The sequence below is a fragment of the Pundamilia nyererei genome, unplaced genomic scaffold (genome assembly GCF_000239375.1).
Source record: "Pundamilia nyererei isolate P.nyererei 1_Seehausen unplaced genomic scaffold, PunNye1.0 scaffold00100, whole genome shotgun sequence".
Lineage (NCBI taxonomy): Eukaryota > Metazoa > Chordata > Actinopteri > Cichliformes > Cichlidae > Pundamilia > Pundamilia nyererei.
In genome coordinates this window covers 1,004,627-1,029,534 of record NW_005187501.1, presented here as the reverse complement: position 1 = coordinate 1,029,534, position 24,908 = coordinate 1,004,627, and the positions used below count along the sequence as shown (strand labels likewise).

General features: G+C 39.9%; 2 protein-coding genes across 8 annotated transcripts in view; both read right to left on the bottom strand.

Annotated features, from left to right (window-relative positions):
- Nucleotides 1-7,983, bottom strand: part of znf512b (zinc finger protein 512B) — a 27,564-nt gene extending 19,581 nt beyond the window's left edge. For 2 of the 6 annotated variants that reach the window (XM_013912768.1, XM_005740436.1), the window contains exons 1-2: nucleotides 6,740-7,983; nucleotides 5,290-5,424 (exon numbers count right to left, since the gene is read on the bottom strand). In XM_013912768.1, the coding sequence (XP_013768222.1) occupies nucleotides 5,290-5,422 (133 nt within the window). In that variant the 5' untranslated portion in view covers nucleotides 5,423-5,424; nucleotides 6,740-7,983. Of the gene's footprint in view, nucleotides 1-5,162; nucleotides 5,195-5,289; nucleotides 5,425-6,739 lie in introns of those variants that run through there. The other 4 variants (XM_013912769.1, XM_013912770.1, XM_013912772.1 and 1 more) reach the window with 4 other exon arrangements.
- Nucleotides 7,984-12,753: 4,770 nt separating this feature from the next.
- samd10b (sterile alpha motif domain containing 10b) overlaps nucleotides 12,754-24,908 on the bottom strand; it is a 54,992-nt gene continuing 42,837 nt past the window's right edge. For both annotated transcript variants that reach the window (XM_005740435.1, XM_005740433.1), the window contains exons 4-5: nucleotides 22,505-22,645; nucleotides 12,754-14,405 (exon numbers count right to left, since the gene is read on the bottom strand). In XM_005740435.1, coding sequence (XP_005740492.1) covers nucleotides 14,383-14,405; nucleotides 22,505-22,645 — 164 coding nt within the window. In that variant the 3' untranslated portion in view covers nucleotides 12,754-14,382. The remainder of the gene's footprint in view (nucleotides 14,406-22,504; nucleotides 22,646-24,908) is intronic.

Sequence of the window (24,908 nt, the reverse complement as noted above, 5' to 3'; positions counted from 1 at the left end):
CCCTCACAGTCAGGCCTGATTCCAGACAGTGAGTAAGGAGTGAGGTGGAGCAACACCAGACAAGTCTTACTACCCTGATACAGCTAACTGAAAAAAAACCCCAGAGTCTCAGTGACTCTAGCTCTCACTTTCCGTCTTAGTCTTTCCTCTCTCTATCTCTCTCTCGCTCTCTCTCTGTCTTTTTCTCCCCTCCCTCCTTTCTATCTCTTGCTTTGTGTAACCATCTGAGCTTAATCTTTTACATACATCCACTTGTTGAAAGACACAAACATTTAACTAATCTGTCAAAATTCATTATTTTTTTAATGGAAAGGAAACAGCAATTCATCAGTAGCAATGTTTATAAATCTGTATAATTTATAGAGCATTGCAAGAAAACATACCTTTGCTCTGGGTTGCCTTAACTGAAAAGTGGACACAACCACAAATAAAAGGTGGAGCTCCACTGGTTTTATCTAGGAAAGGACCAGAATTTGAAAGTAGATGTCCCGCCTTCCACAGCTTTTCCTTCTCTCTTCTGAGCCCCATTCCACCCTGCCAGTTTGATATGTATGTGTTGGTATGTATTAAAATAATGCCAATGTTGACTTATGGCTTTACAAAGAAATCAAATCCAGCTTTCCTCTAAGAATTCCCTCTCCTTAGCCCACTGCACAGTGGGGTGCTTTATACCCAAACCTTTTCTTCATACTACGCCACACTATTTGACTGTTCTTTTCCAGAAAAGATCAGATTGGCCAAAGTTTCCCTATCATGGGGCAGAACAGAGCCGAAAGCAGTTGCAGGAGTAAAAACTCCTCTTAGACAACTCGATTTATAATATGCTGATAGGTTACTTTTGGATTTTTGTCTAGTGGCACCACCTTCCTATTTGTTTCACCTATTTCCTAATATTAAACCATTCTGAGTGCTGGCATAGACTGTGGCATTTGCTATCACTTGCATTATTCAGGGAGAGTTGTTGGTCCAGTGGTTAACATTGTTGCCTCAAAGCAAAAAGCTCCTGGTTTGACACCACTGGTTGACTGGAGGTCTTTCTGTGTGACATTTGCATTGTCTCCCTTTGCTTGCAAGGGTTCTCTCAGAGCACTACGGTTTCCTCCCACCACCTAAACACGTTTGGTTAACTGGTGATTCTAAATTGTCCATTGGTGCGATTGTGAGCTTGAATGGAAATCTGCCTCTCTGTAATAGACTGGTGACCTGTCTGGGTGGACAGCTGGAATAGGCTCCAACTATGACCCTGAATTGTGCAAGTGTAAGAAAATGGATATATAAAATAATTACATTTATTTCTATACTTGCACTAGTCACTCAGTCTTAGTGAAAACAGTTACACTGGGAGATTCTTCAGTGTCCTAATGAATGCCAATTTTTATTGCCCGCAGACTTACTGTATGGGGAATCACTTTGTTTGAGAGGCCAGGGATCACTACACAGACATGTGGTAGAATATCAGTTTACTTCCACCACTAAACCACACGTAAAGCAGCCAAGAATAGAGCTCAGGCTTGAGATTTCTGCTACATAATCTGGTGACTCATTGTACCTCAACAGCTTCTTCAGACCTGTATTGATTTTACAGCCTTCCACATCAACAGCATGCTTCATATTATTGGAAACTCAATGAATTACTTGATACTTATTTGGCCCACAGCCAATGCCATGTTTAGTGACATCAAATCGCAACAGTTTTAGATAAAACCTGAGGGATAATGGAGAACTGACCAATCACTGGGGAGTTTACAATTGATGCACAGCATATACAGACACTTGAAAAAACAACAACATAATAATAAAATAAGCTTATGCAACAGGGCATCCAGCACTTTATATGTGTGCCGAGAGATAATGCCTGCTACAAACTGTTTGCAATACCCTCCTTATGGACAGTGACTCACCAACGCAATCTCTCTCCTCTCCCATTTCCCTGTACTCGTTCTCATCAACCATCCACAAGTCTGCCAAGTGAAGGTGTGACAAAGATGACAAAGGACTCTCCTCAAAATGAGGTGTAGCATCAGGCTGAGAAAAGCACCAGAATTCAATTTCTACCCAAAAACAAACAGTCTCAATCTATAGCTTTTTATTGATTTGATATTTTGTTATTTTACTGATTTGATAGACTCAAGCCATTAAGAGGAAGTCCCTAGAAAATGTAACAAATATGAAATGTGATTAGAGTGAAGACCAGAAGTGAGGGTAACGGTTGGGAACAGGCTGAAGAAGAAATGGGAAGTGGCAGGAATAGTGAGGTTAAGTCACTGCTAATACGTAAACAAGAAATAGTTGAGGAGGCTGAGGAAGGACAGAACAGTGAGCAATGACAGTCACGTCTGGACAACAAGTAAGTGAGAGAAAGCTTGAAAAAGCAGCACATTTAGAGGAAAAGCAAGAGACTGATGGACGGATACTGACGCAGATATACCAGGTCAATAGAGAGCAACTGTGGACCTGAAAAGAAGGTCCCCACAGCAGGGTAGACAAGTGTAGCATGAGAACACACATGCTAGGGCAAACACAGGCACGAACAGATGCATAAACATAAACACAAACAAATGGCACCAAATAGCACATTATCATTCACACACAGCCACAAGCATGAAACTTATCACGCTCTCAGCTCCCCTCCTAACCCACTTATGTTACCATACAACAACAAATCTGGAGCGCTCATCTCCTCTTACACAGAACATGCCGACTGGATAGTGTGTTCTGGGGTCAGAGAGGGTAAAGAAGGGGGCGGCCTTTCACACATCCAGGTTTTACTTATTTAGACTTGGGTTAACGTTTGCTGAAAGGTAACTATTTTCAGGGCCTACAGCACTTGGCAAAACAGCATTAGTTCTATCTAAATAAAAAAATGACTTAGCTTTAGAATCAAACAAGACATTAATAGGAAACATCTTGAAGCACAAAAGAGAGAAACAGCGCGCAAATCACCCTCAAGGACCACAATCTTTCCTGTGACTTCTCTGGTGTGGCAAGGTGACAGCTCAACCACAACACTCTAGGAAAGCACACAAACCCAGGTTTTGTTGTCACATATGAAGGCACATAGTGATTTCAGGAAACCACCAGTACAACAGCCAGACGGGATTTCTCCGCTATTACATCATGCAAAGTTTCCAGCTGGAGATTTATGGGCCAACATGAGAACTGATAACGCAACATAACAGTCCAAACTCTCCATGGACATAAAATGAAAAATGAAGAAGTAACCAGTGGGATGAGGGCAGATAATGAGGTTATCAGAAGAGCACACTGTGTGCAATGAGCATGGACTGAAAAACCTTCATAGGGAGCCTTAGATATTGATGCCTTTGTTTCCCCAAACTGAGGTTCATATCCCCCCTGGGATAGACAGGCCAGTGCCAGGTTCATTATATCACCACTGTAGCATTTCTCCTTATCATAACATCTATAAAATTTCTAAATAATAAGTTAAGGAGACTGAAAATTGTATAAGATTGCTTGGTGTTTGAAACACAATTTGGCACAGTCAGTCAGTCAATGAATATCTTACTGGTTTATGAATCCTATTCCAAACCGGTTACTGTACAAAATTTAACTATATTCCTAAAATGGAAATGTAGAATTTCTTATACATTTCCCGTGTTGTGTGTTATGTCTATATTCATCTTCTTATTGGTCAGTATCTACATGTGCTCCAGGAGAAGATCTGTCTCTCTCCTTGTGGTTCTTAGAGAAGATAAATCTCAACCAGCTGGCAATGTTACCAGCTAAGCTTCCTTAGACATAGTGGGACATAGATTCTTATCTTTTGTGCCAGAAGCTATTCTTAAAACAGACAATAGCACAGACTTGCAGTATCAAACATGATCTAAATACTACTGGTATCACTTAGAAGCTCAACATAATTGCAAGTCCGAACAGATCAAGTGTAAAAAGAGAAAATGAAATAGACACACAGAAATAGCAGAATCTTAAGTAACCTGAAAAAGCCCCATAAAAACCAGGACCAATCCATCACCTGTTATAGTATTACTTTAAGACGCGCGCACACAGTAAAACGCGCAGTCATCAGAGTTATTCATTAGTGAAGCTAAGCCAAAAGTGTGTATCTAATCTCTTGTCTTTAGCCTCACATCGATCAGAGCAGAGCCCAGCACAAACTTTCTGCTGATTGATTTATAAACTCCTCTTATTTACTGAGTAATAAAGTGTAAAAAACTGCCCATAAAACACAAAGCTTTAAGAGGCTGCAGAGAAAACCATTTCATTCAAAAAACAAATGTACTTCAACAGCAAAAACAGCCAATCAGCTGCCAGACCCTACACAATGAGAAGTTGAGGAGAGTGTTTTATTTCTAACTATGGGAAGATCTTGCAGACAGTCATAAATACATGAAAGATCATACAAGAAAGATTTTAGTAAAGGGATTCCACACTTTTTTTTGTACAATGTGTCGCCGAACTCTCATTTCTTGCAACACAAGCTTTGCATTAATAACCACAACAAGCAAACATACACAGAAACACATGCATGCACAACAGTATGAAACTCTGGCCTACAGGGCTGAATAATAACATGAAAAGAAAATAAACCGAAGCACCTAGTCTAGTGTTTGTGCTCTGTGTGTCTGGGAATGAGAGGCTATTTTGTAGCAACCAAAACAACTGGGTCATATTAGAACAGCCCCATTTTTCCAAGCCTGCCCACCGCTATTAACAAAGTCATGATGATCTACTGGTTATTGGATTGAAAAATAATTCCCCAGTCTGGCCCTCTCTTTCCAAAATCTTCCATTTCCATCCAGATGGCCTGGGGTTTCACTTGTGTCAGTGCTTGGCAATTCTTGTTTGTTTGCTTTTCTCACTGTAAAGCAGTCTCAGGGAAATTGCTGGAGTTTCCAGGCTCTACTGTGGTGAGAGGGGTAGAATTACACTGAACCTGAAACCATTGATTTCTAATAAAATATAATCCATTCAAAAAAAAAAAAAAAAAGCAGCTACAGAGACCCCTGCATGCATGGTATGCTAATCAAATCCTTGAGAAAGCACACTAAAGTGCACTAGCTGGAATTACAAAACTTTAGCCAATGCAAACCTGCTGGATCTAAGAAACAAATATGCAAAAACAAAAAATTCAGTTGTCATATATGTGTTAGTATGTCATGCTGTATGCACCCAGTACCTACTCTTCACACTGTATCGCTTCATGAACTTCATCCTAGAATCAGTCCAGGAGCAAACTTGAGTCATACCAACAAAACCTGAACTCACACACTGTATTCATTCAACAAAATGTAGCGGCTCGTCACTCACTATGTTTGCTGTGGTTTTCAGGGCTTGACATGGTTCTAACTTGCTCCTGGGGATGTCCATGCTTGGGCGTTCGGCCCCTCGACAGCCCTGATGAGGACAGCTTCCCAAGCTTGGGCCCACTTGGGCTCTCCATGCCTGCAATGTACAAACGAGGGGGTACAAACACACAGGAGACATAGCTAAAGGTAATATCGGAAATGCTTCTGCTGCTCATTAATCCGAATCCATTGTTTGTCAAAACATTATTAGCAAAGTCTGCTGCATCAATAGCGTGTGATGATGCTGTCTCCTTGTTCAATAATGCAGCTTCTTTATGTTGGCCATCAGTGCTATTGGCCTGAAGGTTATCTGAGCGCAGGCACACGTGTGATAATGAGGGTGTGACCTTCCATGTTTTCATTTCAAAATCAATACTCTCACTCGCACACTAACTTCATGCTCTGCCCATTAGACAAAAGGTGAGTCAAAGAGATGGTGGGGATACAAAGCTACGCTCCTGAGCAGCTGTGCAAGCTTTCTTTACTATGAAAACCAGCGATCTCTAGTTCAGGTCAAGTGAGATACATTACATCTATCAATCCCGATGCTTATATTGTACATGTCAAGTTCAGACTCTCTGTGCTTAAACATCATTCCCCATCAGGAAGGAACAGCCTTCTGAATAGAGGCTGACAATTGCTAATTATGGTGAGTGGTACTGATTACAATCCAACATGGTTTCTCTTAGCACACATTCATGTCACTCTCCTAATGAATTACAAAGCACACAAAGGGTCACTCAATGGGGGCCACTCGGTGTCCATTTACATGCTGTGCAATTCACTGCGTGAATACCACAGAGATAAAGCGTTCACAGTAGTTGTAAAGTTTTGATGATTTTGACTATAAAATGCACGGTGAACTTGCTGCAGGGTGCAACTTGATCAAATCTTTCACACATTAACACTAGGCATCTTCCTTTTCCGGTATGATGTATCAGAGCATGAAGAGATGGGCTACAGAGCAGCTCATAACTACTTAAAATAAACAGGTGGTGAGAAAGATATGGCTGATTGATGGTGAGTCTTACTGTGCAACCCTGTAATAATTATGTAGGATAACCCCCTTTTAGATTTGCCACAGTGTTTCAACAGCATCCTCCTAATAAATAAATAAATGAATAAATACATTGCAGCTGGGGTTTTCGTAAACGATTAAATCTACATGTAAACACAAACCTGCTACAGAAACTTTATTACCATATACTTAGCTAGACACAACAAAACCCCGTGACACCCACTCACATCTCCTCTCACAATCTGCTGAGAGACCAACCTAGAAATAAGTATTTTAACACCGCACGTGGCACACGGCCACGCTGTTTGACAACTACAACAAGGTCTGAGTTGCCTATTTATGTGGTTAACTAAAATAGTGCTCTACTTTCTTCCTCCTCCCCGGCCACACCTACCTTAACTGTCGAACAGTCACCCAGCACCAGAGCCCGGGTGGCCCCGGGTCATCCACGTGAGGTAGGAGGAGGTCAGGGGCAGGAGACAGGCACCAAAGTAGGCGTTTTTTTTCACCAACGTTAAGTTACATGGCAATCACACCTGCTGTGCGTCAAGGAGCGGTCAGGTTGAGCTTGGGGGGCCTGAAAGGAAGCGGACAGTCGTCACCGTCGTCCTGTCCCCCCCCAGTCTGCAGACGACGACCAGGTGGACGGTAAAAAAGAGCAGTGCAGGAGATGAGAAATTATAAATTCGTCTGAACATGAAAAGAAATCCAGGATACTTTCACCTTATTTCCAGCTTCCAATTGCCTTGCCCCCCTCTCGTTCTCCTTTCGTGCATTAATATGTATACCACGAGGCACTTCTCCAACCCTTGTCTTCTCGTTAAACTCTCCAAATTAATAGAAATAGCCAGGAAAGACAGAGCCCTCGACTCCTTGAGAAAAAATATTAGAATACGGGATGGTTTATATAGGCAGTGAAGCAAAATGGCGACTTTATTACGAAGGAGGAGTAAAAAAAAATCCTTGCGCTGGCTGGAGCTAAAGGGAGGCACAAAAATATGTTTAGTGCAGTAATTTCGACGGCTGTGAGTCTGTTGGTTAGAGTAAAAGAAAACGAACGAAAACGAATCAGCAGAAGCGCCAAATCTCGGTCGGGTTTGGTTCACTCCTCGCTCCTTACCTCGGGATTATTCGTTTTTTTATACGGATATTATCTCGGCGGCCGTGTACAGTATTACAGTAATGTGTGTTGGGTCATGCGCGTATCCACTCCACCTTTGACAGTTGCGACTACAGTCTTGAGGCAACTTGCAAACTCTCGCGTTATTATTATCAATTTTCGAGCTGAATAATAGTGGGCTTTCTGGCTAATAAACTCGCTGCAATACCGGCTCGTGCTACTCTTCCGACGTAACGGCGCTCGCTCCTGACGACAAAAAAAAAGGGTCAGGGCTTAAATTCCGTATACAAACCCTTAGCGAATTATTTTAATCTAGCTGCAGCCAAAATGTTCTTCCCATGTCCTCCCGCGTAGCCGATAACGGCTTCTTGTCCAGTCTGTGGCAGGCTGTTCTAGCTGTCATACCAGGCCGGTGCTGTAGTCACTGCAAGTAGCTCCCTCCAAAAAAAGCCTCTGAAATATCAAGTATGCCTATAATTTAGTAAGGCTATACATAAGAGCAAAAGGCTCCACATAAAAAAGTGAATTATTAATTGGCTCAATATTTTGCATTTAAAGCCAGAGTTTTGTAAAGAGTAAAAAGTCTCTGATGCTGTGTTTTCAATTCAAGGTCAGTATTTAGACATAAGCCATTAGTCCTTTTTGATGTTAATGGCAGCTTAACAGCACACAGGCCTGCAGTCAGTAACACTGCTGGGTCTTTAATTGCTGTATAGCTGCAAGCTGGTTACGGGCTATATGAACAGACTGGCATTTCCCCATTTAACACAGAATAATAAATGCTTCACATATGGTGTGAGCCCACATCTTTTTTTTCTTCTTCTCTCTCTTTCTAAATTAATCATTCACAGCATCACTGCCACGTCACTCACTTCCAGTAAAACAACAGAGGGTCCCTGCTAGTCTTTGATTGGTGCCAGTCATCATGACCCGATATTTCCTATTAGTGGAAATCATCAGGAACCATGATGTAATTTATGTGGGATCGTTATTGCCAGAGGAGGGCGGTAGATCCTCATTTTTATAGCAGGTTTGACTAATGTAAAAGTATTACTGGTATTTCAATAATGCCTAATAAATATTTCCGAGAAGGCGCGAGATTAGCGATTAAAAAGGTTTTTCTTGATGAAAAATATCATGACCCCAAGACCTGCATGCACTTGAGCATGAGAAAAAAAACATTAGTGCACAATGGGACACTTTTCAAAACAAAATGAGTAAAAAAGAATTAAGATAAAAAGCAATAATAAATACAAAGTAAAATTAACCTCATCACGGTCTCCAGCATTTTTGCCAACTCCTTTGCTGTGTCTCAGAATGGCCATATATACATCCCTAGAGTCAAGATGGACTCCTGGAGTTAAAATTGAGCATCAGACTAGGGAAGAAATGTGATTTAAGTGACTTTGAATGTGGCATGGTTGCCAGACGGGATTTTATGAGTATTTCAGAAACTCTTACTGGGATTTTCCTACACAACCGTCTCTAGGGTTTACAAAGAATTATCTAAAAAAGAGAAAATATCCAGTGAGCAGCAGTCGCCTGTGCAAATATGCTTAGCTGATGCCAGGGGTCAGAGGAGAATGGCTAAAATTATCCAAAGCTTTATATTGTAACACAGAGATCCTGCAATAATAATGAACCTCTGAGAGGAAAAAATAAGAGAGTTCTGAAGGATATGAGGTCCAAGACAGTCCAGCCAGTCCAGTCACCATCAAAGTGTACCTAATAAGGTGATCAGTGAGTGTATATATGTCCCTATCAGCATGTGTCCAGGAAGGGTCCCCAGGCTAGATCTGGAGCATGACACATATGCGAAACGTGACACTTATACCAACTTGGATGTGACCCGGTTTACTAAAGTCCACATCAGATGCTGGGAAACCAAGACAAACTCATGAGAAGTGGGCTAGTGGAACAAGAAATACAACTACTGAAATACCTCAGTGGAGATGGTGGAGTCAAACTCAGTATGTGTGAGGCAACAGTGTTAACCACCACACATCTATCTATCTATCTATCTATCTATCTATCTATCTATCTATCTATCTATCTATCTATCTATCTATCTATCTATCTATCTATCTATCTATGGAGAGAGAGAGAGGGATAGTCACTTTTGTGGTATTTAACATACAAAGTGGTTAGGTTTTTATGTGGCTTCATGTTTTTGCAATAAAAAGATAAACCCATGTGGGGAATAGTCATAGATACTAATTTCACATGATTGGACTATATAACATTAAGTTATTACCACTGAAAAGCTTTCATATGGTTTCATTATTCTTTTCAGTCAAGGTTTATCCGGATTCTTCCACAAGGGAGCAGTGCAGTCCTGTTTTGTGTTAGAAACCGTTCTTGTTGATTACTGGATAGAAATATTTGGGTTCCTGCAGCATTGTTGTCGATATTTAATGTGTGACTTATGGAAGAAATATAGTATCATCAGAGATGATACTATATTTCTTCCATAATATTTGATGGTGAATTTTTTGCAGGTGAATATTTTTGCAGGTGAATTTTTGCAGGTGAATATTTTTGCAGGGAAATTTGGAGGATAAAAATTCAGTGTTATAAATTCAATGTCTAAAAATAGTTTAATTCTGATGATACTATATTTCTTCCATAGTGACTGGACTTTATGCAGCGACATGTGTTGGTACAGACACTGTTGGGGTTGATCTCTGATCTGTTAGGCCAGAGGGGACACTCAGCTGACAAACCAAGTCTGCGGGGTGCAATTGGCTTCTGCCATTCTACACCGAATATCCAGCTGATCCTGAAATTTGCTTTCCTTAATGGCTGTTAATGAATAGTTCATACAGAGCCTAGTCTGACCCCTGATTAAGACTTCCAACCATGGCAGTGATTAATGTTCCCACTCCTGCTCTGCTGAGTGAGCAAAAGGCTACTTAATAGTTTATAAAATTGGCCAGGTGGAGTGGTCTGTGCACTTAAAGGCTCTTGAAAAGTTGAACCAGCAGCTGACTGTTATTGACCTTTCCAGTGAAGGTCTGGGGAGCAGGCATGCACTATTTCATGCTAATGTGTTTTGTACTAGTTTTCTGTATTAACATCTGAGGGATGCCAGTAAAAATTAAATTCTCTAGCTGTTTAAGTTTATTCCATAGAGGAAATTCACTCAAGCAACCGTTAAAGGGCTTGTCAACAGATATAGCTGATGAGAGGGGACAGAGTGTTTTTCATTCAATTTCAGTGCTGTCATATGACTAAGATCCATCTGATCAAAGTCACTAGCAGATAACGATAAACAATCTGGTAGAAGGGTGTCAGCTTTGGGGTATTTTAGCGAATAATCATAAAAGAGCAGCTTTCTGAAAGGAATTCATTCATCTACAAATGCCACACAGAGAAAGAAAAGACACTTAACAGTAAACAGCATCCAATTAACTGCACCATCCAACCATCTGCGCCAGATTTTTTTTTCCCCGTCAAGCTTGAGAAAGCTACTGTTCACCGACTCTGTTTATCATACATGTGCCCTGTTATTAACAGGTGAGATGCTTCATGTCTCTCAGTAATTGGATGCCAGTGTGTGTGTGTGTGTTTGTGAGTGTGCGTGCATGAATGTGCATGCAAGACACAATAATCGTGTGTAGCACTATTTTGCATTCACAGAGTCAGAGTCGTCACAGATGGACCCACAATTCAGGAAGCACGTGCGACTTCTGGAACAAATATTCAGTAACTGTAATTCAAATTGAGTAAATTTTTCTTTAAAAAATTATTTTTGAACATTTTTACGCACTTGAAATGATAAACACACTTCATTTAAGGTAATAACGCCAAATTATAATTTCTAGAAGCACTTTTTGATTCTGAGGGGAAGTTTTGTGACCTTTTAAAACCAAGTGTTTGTGTTTGTGACTAATATGAAACCATTATACTTATTACAGAAGAGAGCACTGCGTATGCATAATGTTAAATACAGAGAACACACAAATACTTTGTTTATAAAATTGAAATTATTAAAACTAGAAGATATAGTGAAATTACAGACATTATTAATTATGTTTAGGGCAAAAAATAAAACATTGCCTCTGAAGTTACAAAGATTATTTGTATTGTGTTCAGAAAATGGGGATAGTAGAAGGAAGTTTTATTTTAAGGTTTGCTCGGACCACTCGAAGGCAAATGAGTCCAACTGTTATAGGTATAAGAATGTGGAATTCTCTCCATGATCATCTTAAGGGTTGTACAAATGTTTATCAGTTTAAAAGGTGCTATAAGAATAAAATGTTAAACCAATATGAAGAAGATTCAAATAACAGGAGTTAATTATAGAAAGAATTATCCTTTTTAATTTGCTATTTAGTGGTATTGCTCATTGCTGATAGCTGTTTTGTTTTGTTGTGTGTAGAATAGTGTCAGAGTGTATTTTGGTTGTCAGTGCCTACTTGCATGGTTATAGATAGGCGTTAATAAGAATTTATTCTTCTTCCTGCTTCTTTTCATGCATGGATACAGTGTCATTTTAATTGAAACAAAGGTTTGTGTGTAGGAAATGAATTACGGTTTTACCATGTGTGACACAAAATAAAAAGAAATGTTTCTATGCATTTTCATCTTTGCTTATGTATAATGAAGGTAGAAACCCACAAGTTGCATTTCTCTCTGTTTAGCAAGAAAATAAAAATGTTATTTCACAGTTTGAGCTACATATTCATTTTTTTTAGAAGTCTTAAACATTATTTGACCATCAAAACAACCTTTTTAACAGCTTCAAAACTAAAAATGGAACTGTGTTGCATTTATTTTTGGATGTGTCTGGTGTATTTATTTCAAAATATCCAAACCAATTTCCTTTCCAAGAGAGACTCGGGTTGATTTGTCGAAACAGAGAGGACAATCTATCGTTTGGCTCTGTAGCCATTTTGATAATGGGAGCACTGCTTGCCAAAAATCTGTTTCCAATCAGATGCTGTGTTTCAAGAAGGGTAGAGGAACCAATTGTAGTTTTGAAAATTATTTTAACTTAAATAACTTAAAATATCTCTCTATCTTGGAAAAATATTGGATGTTATATTGTAAGACTGACTAAATAAAGGGCTGATTCATAGGTTTTGGCGGTGTATATCAGGCTGAAGTGTGATTATGTTCTGGGGCTTGATTTTTTTTGTTTCTTTTCCATTCTTTCTTTTATGCCTTCCTTTGTCTTGTCTCCTCTTTTTAGCGTCATTTGTTGTGCCCCCCCCCCCATTGTTATTTTACTGTCAAATACATGCATTTCAAAGGCTGCCGATTAAAAACTCAACTAACAATTCATCTCAGTTAGTTTATTCAAAAAACATGATGACAGCTTTCATCATTTTCCATTCCGTCCACTGTTGAATCTGTAAAACAGAGAAACATTTTCTCCTTTTGCAGGTCATAAATCATCAGTCAATGTAAACCAGTATTTACAGTACATTGTTTCATCTAAAAATAAAAGTGTGTTTTCTTCCCATTTAACAGTCGATATCTCACATTACTCAAAGCGTCCTTGTAAAAGGACAGTTGGAAGATGGTTGGTGCAGATGTTTTGGAAGTTGTGTGTTTTTTTTTTTTTTAAACGTTTCATTTCACTGATTTAGTCATCCGTCTTGAGCATCATTGTCATCGTCGCTGTCTGCTGTTGCCTAGAAGGACATCAAAGGTGCTGGTTTCGTTCACAGTGGGAATCTCAACCGTATCTTGTTTTCTGACCATTTGACAGTACAGCGTCACATCAGGGAGAGAAACAAGATGGAACACAAACGGAGACCCATCCTTCTTGTTGTATCTGTGTGTAAGAGGTGACATACAGTATACATGATCACAGACAAAGGACTGAAACTACAAGGCTTGCAACTACTGCCACTGTAGAGGGCAAGGTGTTTATTTCCGTCAGCAGACACTGACACGGTGCATCCCATCTCTACAGATGTGCATCTTCTTCACCTTTTAGCACTAGCATTATTGCTTTATCAAGCAATTATAATCTCATTAACTCTGTGAGCCCCTTGGATCCATTTCATTAATAAAAGACCAAAGAACTGTTACAGTATACACACATTAAAGTGTATGTTACTCTACAATGCTCACACCCTATAATATATATTTCTAAATTCTCACTGAAATACTGCAGATTAGTCACAATACAAAAATTTTATTGTGGGAATGACATTCAGCCTAAAGTGTTAATGTTCATCTTCCAAGCCTGCAAATTCTGACACCGATGTCCTGAGAGGAAAATGCAGTGTGACACGTGGGTGAGGGGTTGATTAAACTGGCATTAGTCAAATGCTTTTAACAAAAGCTCTAATTACCTTTGAATACGCTCATGGTTGTTACTTTACAGGGAGATAAAGATTAAATGTAAGGTTCCATTGTCTAAATTGTAGCTCTGCCTATAAATCTATGGTTACATCCACATTTCCTTTGCCACTGGGCCAAATGCTTATTACAAACTAAGTGAAACCATGTCAAAAAATAATTCATTCAATAACCGCTACTTATGTCAAATACGTATAATTTCAACAGCTACTGCTGAAATGACTCAATCAGTGCATTCCAGCTGAGAAAGGAAACCAAAAGGAGATTTGCTATGACCGAAGATATACCCGTGCCAGGCAAACATCATCACAAAGATTGTTAATCTTTCATCTTTTCATCTTATCATCTTATCGTATGTTACAGGGGGTAACCCTGCCTAGAGCGGGGTTTTTGTCTCTGTCTCAGTGTCTGTAAACCCGATTGGCCGTGTTGAATGAGAATCCTCCAGACTGGTTGGCATGTAGTCTATAGGCTCGTCCTCTCCCCTTTCACTCGTTGATTCTCCGCTCACATATTTGAAGACAGCAGCTCTTCCATGGCTCCTAGAGACGTATTGTGACAAGGGATGAGGGAAAGGGCCACTAAATGGATCCAGGGATGAGCTAAGAGAAATTTCCAAAGGAGGCTGCAGAGAGGGGAGAGAAGAGAGGGGAATACATAAATAGGATTCACATGCAAAAGAGGTTGAAAGTGCAGCACTAGTTTGTTCTTACGTCATACTCCTTTGTGACCTCAGTAAATAGTTAATACACATTTCTCTCTTGGTATGCTTGATCTGTATGCACTCAGTGCAAGTCTGTGCTGTCCTGAGAGCACAGATGTATCTAAGAGTCTCTCTAATATCCAAGTATTTGTCTCAGTAAGGATGCCTTATCGTCAGCAACCTTTCATTGTGGTTTTGGTGAACTGTAGATGGATAAATGGAAGGACCAGACACATCTCTATAATCCTGTGTCAGATTCCTCCCCCCCCCCCCAAGATACTATTCATCGGCAGTGGATAGTCTTCAGGCCTGGTTCAGTCCCCTCAGGTTTTTTTTTTTTTGGGGGGGGGGGGGGACTGCACAACGTATGGAGATACAGCATGCTCTAAACTTGACTAATACCTCTTTGGGAATCACCATGTTGGTGTAAAACTACTATTTCATGGCTATCAAACTGTGTTGTTGTTTGCATTTTTCATAGGTTCAACTAAAGAAGTGGGGGAAAAAGACAACCACCGAACAACAGAATAAAATTCATGCTTGTTGTTCCGAGTACAATATACAACCACATTTACACTAGTGTGAAACTTTTGTGATTAATCTCTGTTGATGTAATACTCTGCACTCAGTCACAGAGCAACAGTCTCCAAAACAAACAGTCATTTGGACAAGCACTGGCAGACTGACTAAGAAGTAGAATAATGGTACTAAGTAGTGAAAAAGACAATAAAATGGAGATGAATAAGTTATTAATAATTGGAGGTAGAAAAGGCTACAAAGCTTTACAAAAAAGGGATTTAATTAGCAAACCTTTTTTTTTTCTCTAATTATCTATTCTTGGGTCTTTTCAAACAACAGATTCAACCAGGTGGTTTCCCTGACAACTAGCCAGTTTGTTGCATCCTAAAACGACACCAGTGTCAGCAGAACGGCAGACTTTTCTTTCCCAGACTGTTGGCATTTCAGCTCCAAGCCCTCTTTTTCTGATTGCCAAGGAAGAGACAATACCTGTCTGTAGATTTGCAGCCAACACAGACAGATGTAACGTAGAACCGTAGTAAACCTCGACCAGGAAACAACAGAGGGACAGAATGGAAAAGCAGACAGGACAGAGAGGCGCTGATATGACTTGAGGCTTGCACAGACAAAGAGAAAACAGTTTCTGTGATAGAAATTCTTTTAAATGAGCTCCCTATGGAGTCGTCAGAGCCTAGATGAAGCAGAGGAGGGGAGGTGGGTGGGAAGACGGGAGGGATGGGGGTGAAACGCAACTGAGCAAAATTTGTTCTGAGGAGAAATGACATGTTCCTCCTTCTTCTCTGTCTGTCACGCTCAGAGTTTCATTCATATTCTAATTCAGCTGGCGGGCACCATAGGGAGCTCCGAGTAAAGCTGTGCAAGGATGGGCAACACACAGAATCGATTCAGAGCAAAAAGGTTACCAAGGCAGTCTCGTAAGGCAGCCAAAGTGCTATTGACAGCGTTACTTTTTGCATTTGGGGGTGGGTGGTGTCAGGTGTTTTGTAGAGGTTAATTGCAACTTCATCAGTTTTAGATAATTACTGGAAGAGTCTAAAATATGGCAGATGGCTGCATACAAATGCACAGAATGACTGATGAAAAATTGATATGTTGAAGAAGAAGGTGGGGGGGGGGGGGGGGGGGGGGGGGGGTTCTTTCAGTATGTTATAAAGATATTATTCGCAACCAGTGGCTAAGAGGAAGAGGGAAGGTGGATCTCCCACTGGGCTCTGATGTGAATCCTCTCTCCCAAAGCATTCAAGATGTTACAACCCCTGCATGGTTTACGTTGCCCTAAGAGAGCTGTGGCTCTGGGCTTTGAAAGACATCAACCTTAGCTTTCACTTGCTGACTAAAATAAAGCAACCAATTCTACCGAGAACACTTGAAATGTAGTGTGTAAAAGTACAAATAAAAGATCCACACACACAAAAAAAGATAAGGCACCGCACCTTTCCCAACAGTAGCAGGGTTGTATACATGAAGAGCAGTATTGTATGCTGCATAGTACTGCCAGGACGGATGTGCTCATGTATAAATTTGCATTTAGCTTTGATGCTGGGATGTAAATCTACATTCTTTCAAATGTTTTGCATTTCAAACGCTTACTGTCTGCAGACTTAAAAAGTGGATAAAAAGTTTATAACAGTGAATTCCAAAAGTTTTTCAGTCTAATATTAAACAATATGTAAAGGAGTGAGGTGGGTTATGCTCCAAGAGTCACATCATTGTGAGCTGGACTTTGTTTTTAACCATGAAATGGACCCTGACTATCAGAACACATTTATCTCACTGTATGGTTGGATGGGTTAGATAGATGATTGGTATTTTATATGCAAAAGATTACTATCAATTCCCTTATTGTTCATTTGACTGATCATTACTCATCACTGACAATTACTTGACTATTATTTACATGCCGTAAAACGAAATAAAACATATCCAATATCTGATAGCTGTAGGCCCCCTTTTTCCAATTCAGATGCAAATTCTATTCCCTGTTTTTTAAGAGGTTTCTGTGAAACTGAACTAAGTCATTTCATGTTGTTTCTGGAGGGTAGGAATTATCATAGCGTAACACATTAAAGCCTGGTTTAGCAAAGAGCGTAACAAGATTTCAGATAGGGGAACATGAATCATTTTCTTGCATGAACCAAACACATCTACCAACAATGTGACCACAGACCCCCTGAAAACAGGGAGAAGAAGCTATCAGGAATGATCTTAAAATCCCCCTTTCTTATGACTTCTGCTAGACCGCGGATGTCAGCAGCCCTCAGCCTCAGCGTGTCATCTGTCAGGAGAAGTCGTCTAATATGAACATGGTGCCAAATAAGGCAAAGAGGCACTTGGAAACCAAACATCCCCTCTGAGAGAAACTTGGCCAATTTCAAAAGAGCACTGGAGGGGAACCAGAAGCAACAAGACTCTTGGACTGCATGAACACATCTTATTAGGTGAAGGAGGCAAGATGAGCTGTTGCAAAGCAAAAAATTTCATGTCATGTTATCAAAAATGCCCATATATAACAATACAGTCAAAAGAATAACTGAAAACATGCCAATTGATGTAGGGTTCTTTTTTTCTCAAACATGAATATATATGTATGCCTTAAGAGTTTACCTTGGGCTTTTTAGTGTCCCAAACAAGTTATGTATTTTTAAAGCACAGTGATAGGCTGCTTAAGGTTCCTAGTTTGAATCTCCTGCCCTGCTTGGTCCTTTCTTTGTGGACTTTTCTTGCTTTCTCTCTGATTAGGATAGATTTCTTCAAGGTACACCGCCTTCAGCCTAGAATCAAAAGACCCGAATTATAGGTTAATTGGTGATTCTTAATCGATTATGGCTGTGAGGCAGGTGAGTTGTAAAGTGCTTTGAGTGGTCAGTAAGTAAGACAAGATCCATTACATGGATCTGCAGCAATGACTGAAAATGAACTGTGTGTTTTCTAAAACATCAGTTTTATTTATGTTGTTTCCATTCATGTTTTATATGGTAGAAGGAAAGAAAAAAGAAGCCAATGAGAAAAATCTAGCAAAGTCTTTAGAAGTGAATATCAGGAGTTTAGGGAGGAAAGAAAAGGCTTGTGAGGACTTTAAGAGATTATGTGTTCTTCCGAGGCTCACAGGAGGGGCTGCTATTACAGAAACCAAAAATACCTAACCATCGAAGTCACCACAGCCAACCTTTAAAGGGCAGAGTAGCAGTTTAGTCACGGGCTTTCATGAAGTTGGGTGACTTGTGAAAGACATCTTAAAAATGAACATTCGCAGCTGGTGCAGTGGAGGCCAAAACATCCCCCTCCAACCATCCCATCTAGTGTTTTAGTCTATTTTTACATTTCTGCACCTCCAGTTTTATTTTGCTATTTTCTCAGGGCACGGAAATATCATGAAATGTTTTAATTTAATAATCAAAATTTCCAGATGGGGAACATCTTAAAAAAAATCTTTCCACAATTTTTATGGACATCAAATAACAGACAAAATTCCCTTTTATCCACAGACAAGAGTTTTGTTTTTCACTGGGTATCGCATGCAGAAGAGCATTTTCAACCATAATTTGCAGCCAAAGTAATCTCATTCTTGGCTGAGTGTGAAATGTTATTACATTGCTTTAAGCAACTGAGCCTGCTTTACGCAGATTAACAAGAAGCAGAAAAGTAGGGCCCCGTAGTCAGAGAATAAAAGTGAAATCAGATCAAGTATCAATGTCCCTTTATTAACCTCTTCACCTGTCTCATTTCTTTATCTCTGTGATCTGTTAATTTCAGTTCCAGTATTTTTCTCTGTTAAACACTTCACCTCCAGTCTCAGCTCTCTGTCCTCCTTTTTATGGCACACTAGTCTTGTCTTTTTCACCTCTCCATATTCAAATCATACCCTCCAGGTGTTTAGGTGCTCTTTTCTATAATTTGTCCCTTTAATTTTGTATCACAGCTCTGTTTCAGCTTTTTTAATGAATTGGAGAGAGACAGAGAAAGTCTGCACTGCTTGTAAAAGCTTAAGAATTACTGAACAGAGCCTTCTACAATCCTGACATCAATAATGTGAGGGCCTTGTAAGGGTTGCGTTAAAGTGTGCTATCGCGGCTCAGATCAGAGACAAGCTCCCATCAGATTCAGCTTTACTGCTGCATCTGTATTTTCACCCCCCCCCCCCCCTTTTTTTTTAAAAGTTATTGTGAGATCAATATTTAATTTTTGGTAAATCCACTGGAGATGAATCAGACCTGACAGCTGGTATGACGGCTCTGCTAAATCACCCCAGAATTGAAAGTGTATTTGGCGAATCATTCAGGGAGAATAGTTAGAAGTGTGTGTGGAGTGAGCAAAGATGAACAAGTCTAAATCCTAATATGCATTAACCACTGAGTGAGTCTGCTTCTTTCTTTCTTTCTCTCTATCTTCCGTTTCACCATCAGCATCCTTCTTCACATCTGACTCACAAGCCAAAACGTCAGCCTCATTCCCTTTTCTCCTCACATCAGCATATTTTTTCCGTCTTAACCCAGCCCCACCTGGTGACTGATCCACAGAAACTTAATTCCATCAGAAATATATTTTACTAAAAAATTTAAATATTATTATTTTTGGTAGGGATAAAGGAAGAGTTTTGGAACTTTTGGAAATAAGAGGATAATCTGCGGGCCATAAATGTCTCTATGAAGCTTTATGGCAAATGGTAAATGGACTGGTTCTTATGTAGTGTCTCTCTACTCTACCTGAACACTCAAAATGCTTTAAACAACATGCCTCATTCACCTAGTCACACTCATTCATACAAGCACTTTGTGCTTTGTGTCTAACATTCACACTCTGATGGATGCATTGGAGAGCAACCTGGTTAGTGTCTTGCCCGAGGATTTTTGGCATGCAGACTGGAGCAGCCCCGCGATCGAATGACCAGTCTTCTGATTTGTAGGTGACATGCTCTACCACCTGAGCTACAGGCACACCAAAATCATACAAAAGCAGTGGGATCAGTGGTTTGGATGAAAATGGTCAGGTAAGTGACAGCCATTGGTGTCTTATTTCTACAGCCATGTTACTGGAATGGTTAAGATACAAGTTGGCTGAGGCACTGACAATAAACTGCGACGTTTGACTTTAGGCTAGAAAACAGCTGTGTCTCTTCCTCCTCTACTTCTGAGAAGTTCTGACAATAAAATTGTGGATGACTTTGACACTGGTTACATGAAGTTGATTGCAACATTAACTTGTTTTTTAGAAAATGACAAGATTGTTATCTTACACTAAACCAGTTTCAGTCCAGACCTTCACCTTTTCCTGAGATGAGCACCTCATCAGCACCTCATCACATCACACCACCTCATAACACTTCTCATTTCATTTCAGCCACTGAAACATCCCCATTATCGCTTCTTCCAAGGGTTCACACCTCGACCTGCCTTTATCACCTTTGAATACCCTGCAACCCTGTGAAACTCAGGTGTTTTATGAGTGCACCAAATTAGCTTGGCCTTATAGCTTAAAGTCAGAGGCTGCTGAACTGGGAAATTACATTTGCATTGCAATGCATTTTCCAGTTAATAGAAGTTTCCAAAAGCAATTCTGCCTACCAGTAAGTTGCATCACATGTCTCAGTTTAATTCAGCTTAATTTAATACAGCATGCTTGGTTGGCACGCATGCCATCAAATGCACTTTTACATTCTTTATCTGTAAGTGAAGTGAATGAGGCAAAAAGATGAGAGGGAGTGGTCCATCCGTGTCAATCAGTACTGAGTGCTAACCTGAGACTGATTTTGTATAATTACCACTTCAAAGAAAGTGCAGCACCTTTTACTGAAACAAATTAGAATTTAGTCTTTAGTAGTCACCCAGTTCAGTCCTGTGTGCTGTTTCTTGTTATTCATTAATTACTGTAGGGGTTTTATACCGATTACAATTCTTAATTCAGCAACTCTCAAACATTTTCTGCAACCCCAACCTCTCACCCCGAATATATCTACATTATTGCTCTTTCAGGCACAACCTTTGCTTCTAAGCTCTAAAGAATTCATTTTTATTAATAGAGAACTACAACTCCAGTGTTTACATTACTGAATGTAAATTCAAACTATCACATGATAATATTTTAAACCACATAAACTCTCTTCACTGCTTCCCTATATCTCAAACTGAAGATGATTTATCTTTATTGTTGTTAGTTTGTTGTAGATGTTTAACTGGCAAACTTGTCCATGCCTTGACAACAGTGCACAACCATGCAGGATTTTTGTACAGCTTCGTGCTGTAGCCCCAGATGTGTAGCTCTTCCGTCTCTCTGGCTCTGTACACAGCTTTATGTATGGGCCACTGAAAAATTAAAATTCACATAAACATATTTTCCCCACACTTACCCCAAAGTGGTCTGCAGCAAGTAGGAATATGCAGAAAACCAAACAGTAACTTCAGCAGCATGCATGATCAGATACTGAAAGTGGAGAGCTTGTCAAAGTACAAGGAGTGTTTCATTTACTTGTTTGTATCTAACTGGTGATTATAAGAGCCCTTGTGCCATCAGTTGATGATGATCACTTGATGACAAAAACAACTTCACTGCTCAGCCTGATTTAACAAAATAATCAATTTTAGACTAGAACACTCATGTTAAGGGAGACTGGGCATTTTTTTTTCTTGAATTTTGCAGAAAAAGCTTTGTTCTTCAGGATAATCTGAAACCTCGAGACATTTTTTGTTTTAAGCTTGAACAATCTAGAAACGACTAAGGCTGTAAGCTTCTTGCAATTCCCCTTAAATGTTGCAGAATCCCTTTTATTCAAGGTATGTGCTCAGCTAGGATGTTGCTGCTTCTTGATATAGGTCATGATCTTGAAGATTATAGTGTTTAAACTGAGTGAAGGTGCCCCGCATTTGGCTTTGAATACAAACTCTTACACCAAGAAAAACTATGGCACTTATCATCATTACATTTGGCCTATTGGATGAGGTAATTCTGCTAAAGTTGGAATATAAAATGTACTGAAAATGTTGGAAGCTTTAAATAACCATATAATCGTGCTCATACAGAGAAAGGAGCCTGTGCACGTGTTTCCCTTTGATGCCACCCAGTCCTCAATGCGCACAGAAAACAATCACCGCAGCAGATAAAAAGAAAAACACTCCTTTTAAGACACAAACCACATCAACGTCTGAATCCAGGTCAGCAGTGCCTGCCTGAGCAAGTTTATTGATGGCTGGAAAATAAAAGAATTTACCGAAGTCACCATTCAGAGGCAGTGCAGCAAATCAAGGGCTCCCTTCAATAAAACCACACAGCCACAAACAATTGCACTTGAATGCCCAACTCCACGTATGTCACAGCAGGCATCAATGGTCTCACGCTGCCACCTCCCAATTTAACCAAGCCCAACTGCTCTTCCCCTGTCTCTTGTTATTGTTCCCTCTCTCACATCAATACACCAGCACACAATTACAGGCACAAAACAGAAGTGCACAGCAGTGTGGTTATTCGCTCACAAAATCTTGAGATCTTACTTCTACTAAGGAGCTGCAGGTTGCGGACCTCTTCTCTGACCTGCAGCTGGAGGACCTGTTGGAGGACCTCCTGCCTTAGTGTCTCCTGGACAATGCCCATCCTCTCCAACTTCTCCCCATTTAAACGTAGCAATGCCCGTCCTGCAAGGAACAGAAGGGAAACGTCAGGATAGTTTTCTCCACTAATTCAGAAAGTAGCCATAAAATAGATATTTCAGTGTTATCAGCTTAACGTTTTGATTTAGCCCTTGTAAATGAAATATTGTTTCATATAACCCTATGGGAAAATACTGACACATTTAACTACTACATTTACATTTGATAAAATGTAACAGTAATGTAGCTGCAAGAACATATCAGGACCCATCTCTTTGTGTGTGTGAGTGTTATAAAGCATCTATTAAATGTTGCAGTGTTGTCGCTGACATAAATAAAATAAGAAAAATATACATTTGATAGAAATCTGTGGGTTCCACATGTTTCCAATGTGAATTTTCTCCCAATCTCAAAAAAGAAAAGGCAAATGAAATGCACATTCTTATGTACATAAATTAGAAATGTTTTTTCTTTTCCTGGTCAGCACTTCAGCCACCTGGTGGCTAACAGTAAAAAGGCTGGCTCACACAGGCAGACTCTTTCTATGGTTAAGTTTTACTACAGTTTGGCAGTTAACCCTGGGGACACTCACATTTAACATACCATTACCCACAGTAAACAGCTTTTACAACCAAGCCGCACTCCCATGAACACAGACACAATATCAAACACTTGTATGTGTGGAGGTGCAGCACACAGAGAGCTTACTGAGAGTAGGAGAGCTACGTCCTTCGCAGGCGCAGAAAGAAGAGGAATCCATCATACCTGCAGCAGCTCTGTACGACGCCCAAATCATAATTTGACTCATTACTCATGCAGCGCTCTATATCACTCTATTCATTTCCATTTCATTGCCCTGCACATATCTTCTGTACCTTTGTTTTTTTCATTTTTCTATACCTGCATCATAAGTATGTTCTGGAGAAGAAAAGTCACACAGGTTATATATTGCATGTACAACCAGTGTGTATTTCATAGCTTGTAAACACCTTTCACATTTCCTTTCTGTTTCTTTTGCTGTCACACTTACACTGAGCCTCAATTTTTTCCTTTATGTACCCACAGTAACCAGTGAGCAAATCTGTAGGACGAGTGCAAAAGCAGAGGAGAAAGAAGGGAACACAATAAAAGCAAATAAAATCAAAAGAGGGAAAATGGATAGAGAATTAGACCCACATGCCCTCTGTCTTTTTTCTTAGCCCATAAAATATAAATACCCTTAAAGGACTAGTCATATTTTATAACACAGACTCTGTGTTGGAGAAGAGATTTGATGGTGTGCTACATTACACTGAAATAGGTCTGTTGTGACCCAGGCCCGGCCTGAGTGCCTCTAAAACCATCTGTTGAGAAAAATGTAACATGCCCCAAACCATATTCTTCTTTAACATCTTAATCACAGCAATTCAGATAAGTTATACAGCAAAAACCCTTCATCTAACCTAAAACCAGTATAAAAGCACTAATCTGGGATTGTGTAATTTTTCCAAATGAGTCCAACAGCTCTATATTTAGCTAAAGGAAACCTTTTGTTTCCATCAGCTCGTGTAGCATGGGCATCTTGACAGATTTCCATGTTTTTGGCTGCATGACTCAGCTGACTCATTTGCCGTTTAGTACACTCTCACAAATAAAAGCTGCTACTCTTTTGGTTCCAGTCTTATTTTTATACTCTACTATGGACGTATGTGTGTGTGAGTGTGGTATGTTTCCTCTTGAGGTAAACTGAAATACAATTTCAGACTAGAACAATGCAAAACAGTGAGGAACTATCTCAGCAAAAATGCTCTTTTAAAGCCAATTGATACTTTATATAACAGACAGCTGAATATAATATAAGATAGCAGCAATGTGTGTTTTGTACACTTCCCAGCTCTCTGATATACGATATACTGCTCTCAATGGAACTAGCCAAGGCAAATGAGGACAGAACTGTCAGCCTGTCTTTTCCTTACTACCAGATGGGCTCCAACAATATAGACAATAGTTCCCTCTTCTGTGGGTATGGCTGCTCTCCCTTGGAGGAAAGGCCATGACAAACCAGTTAGCTTTTATAATGGTTGAATGGATCGTGTGTGTTTGCCGTGCATGTGTGTCTATGCACTTTTTGTTTAAAGGGAGATTATTTGCTTCTCCTCCGAGTCCAGGTGCTCCCTGTTTCGAGCACGCAGAGTCGAATTACCCAATTTGTATGAGCACAACTACCTCGAGGATACAACAATAATTTTCCATTTATTTTGTGTGGTATATCAGTATTTCTTTCTTTTACACACACACACACACACACACACACACACACACACACACA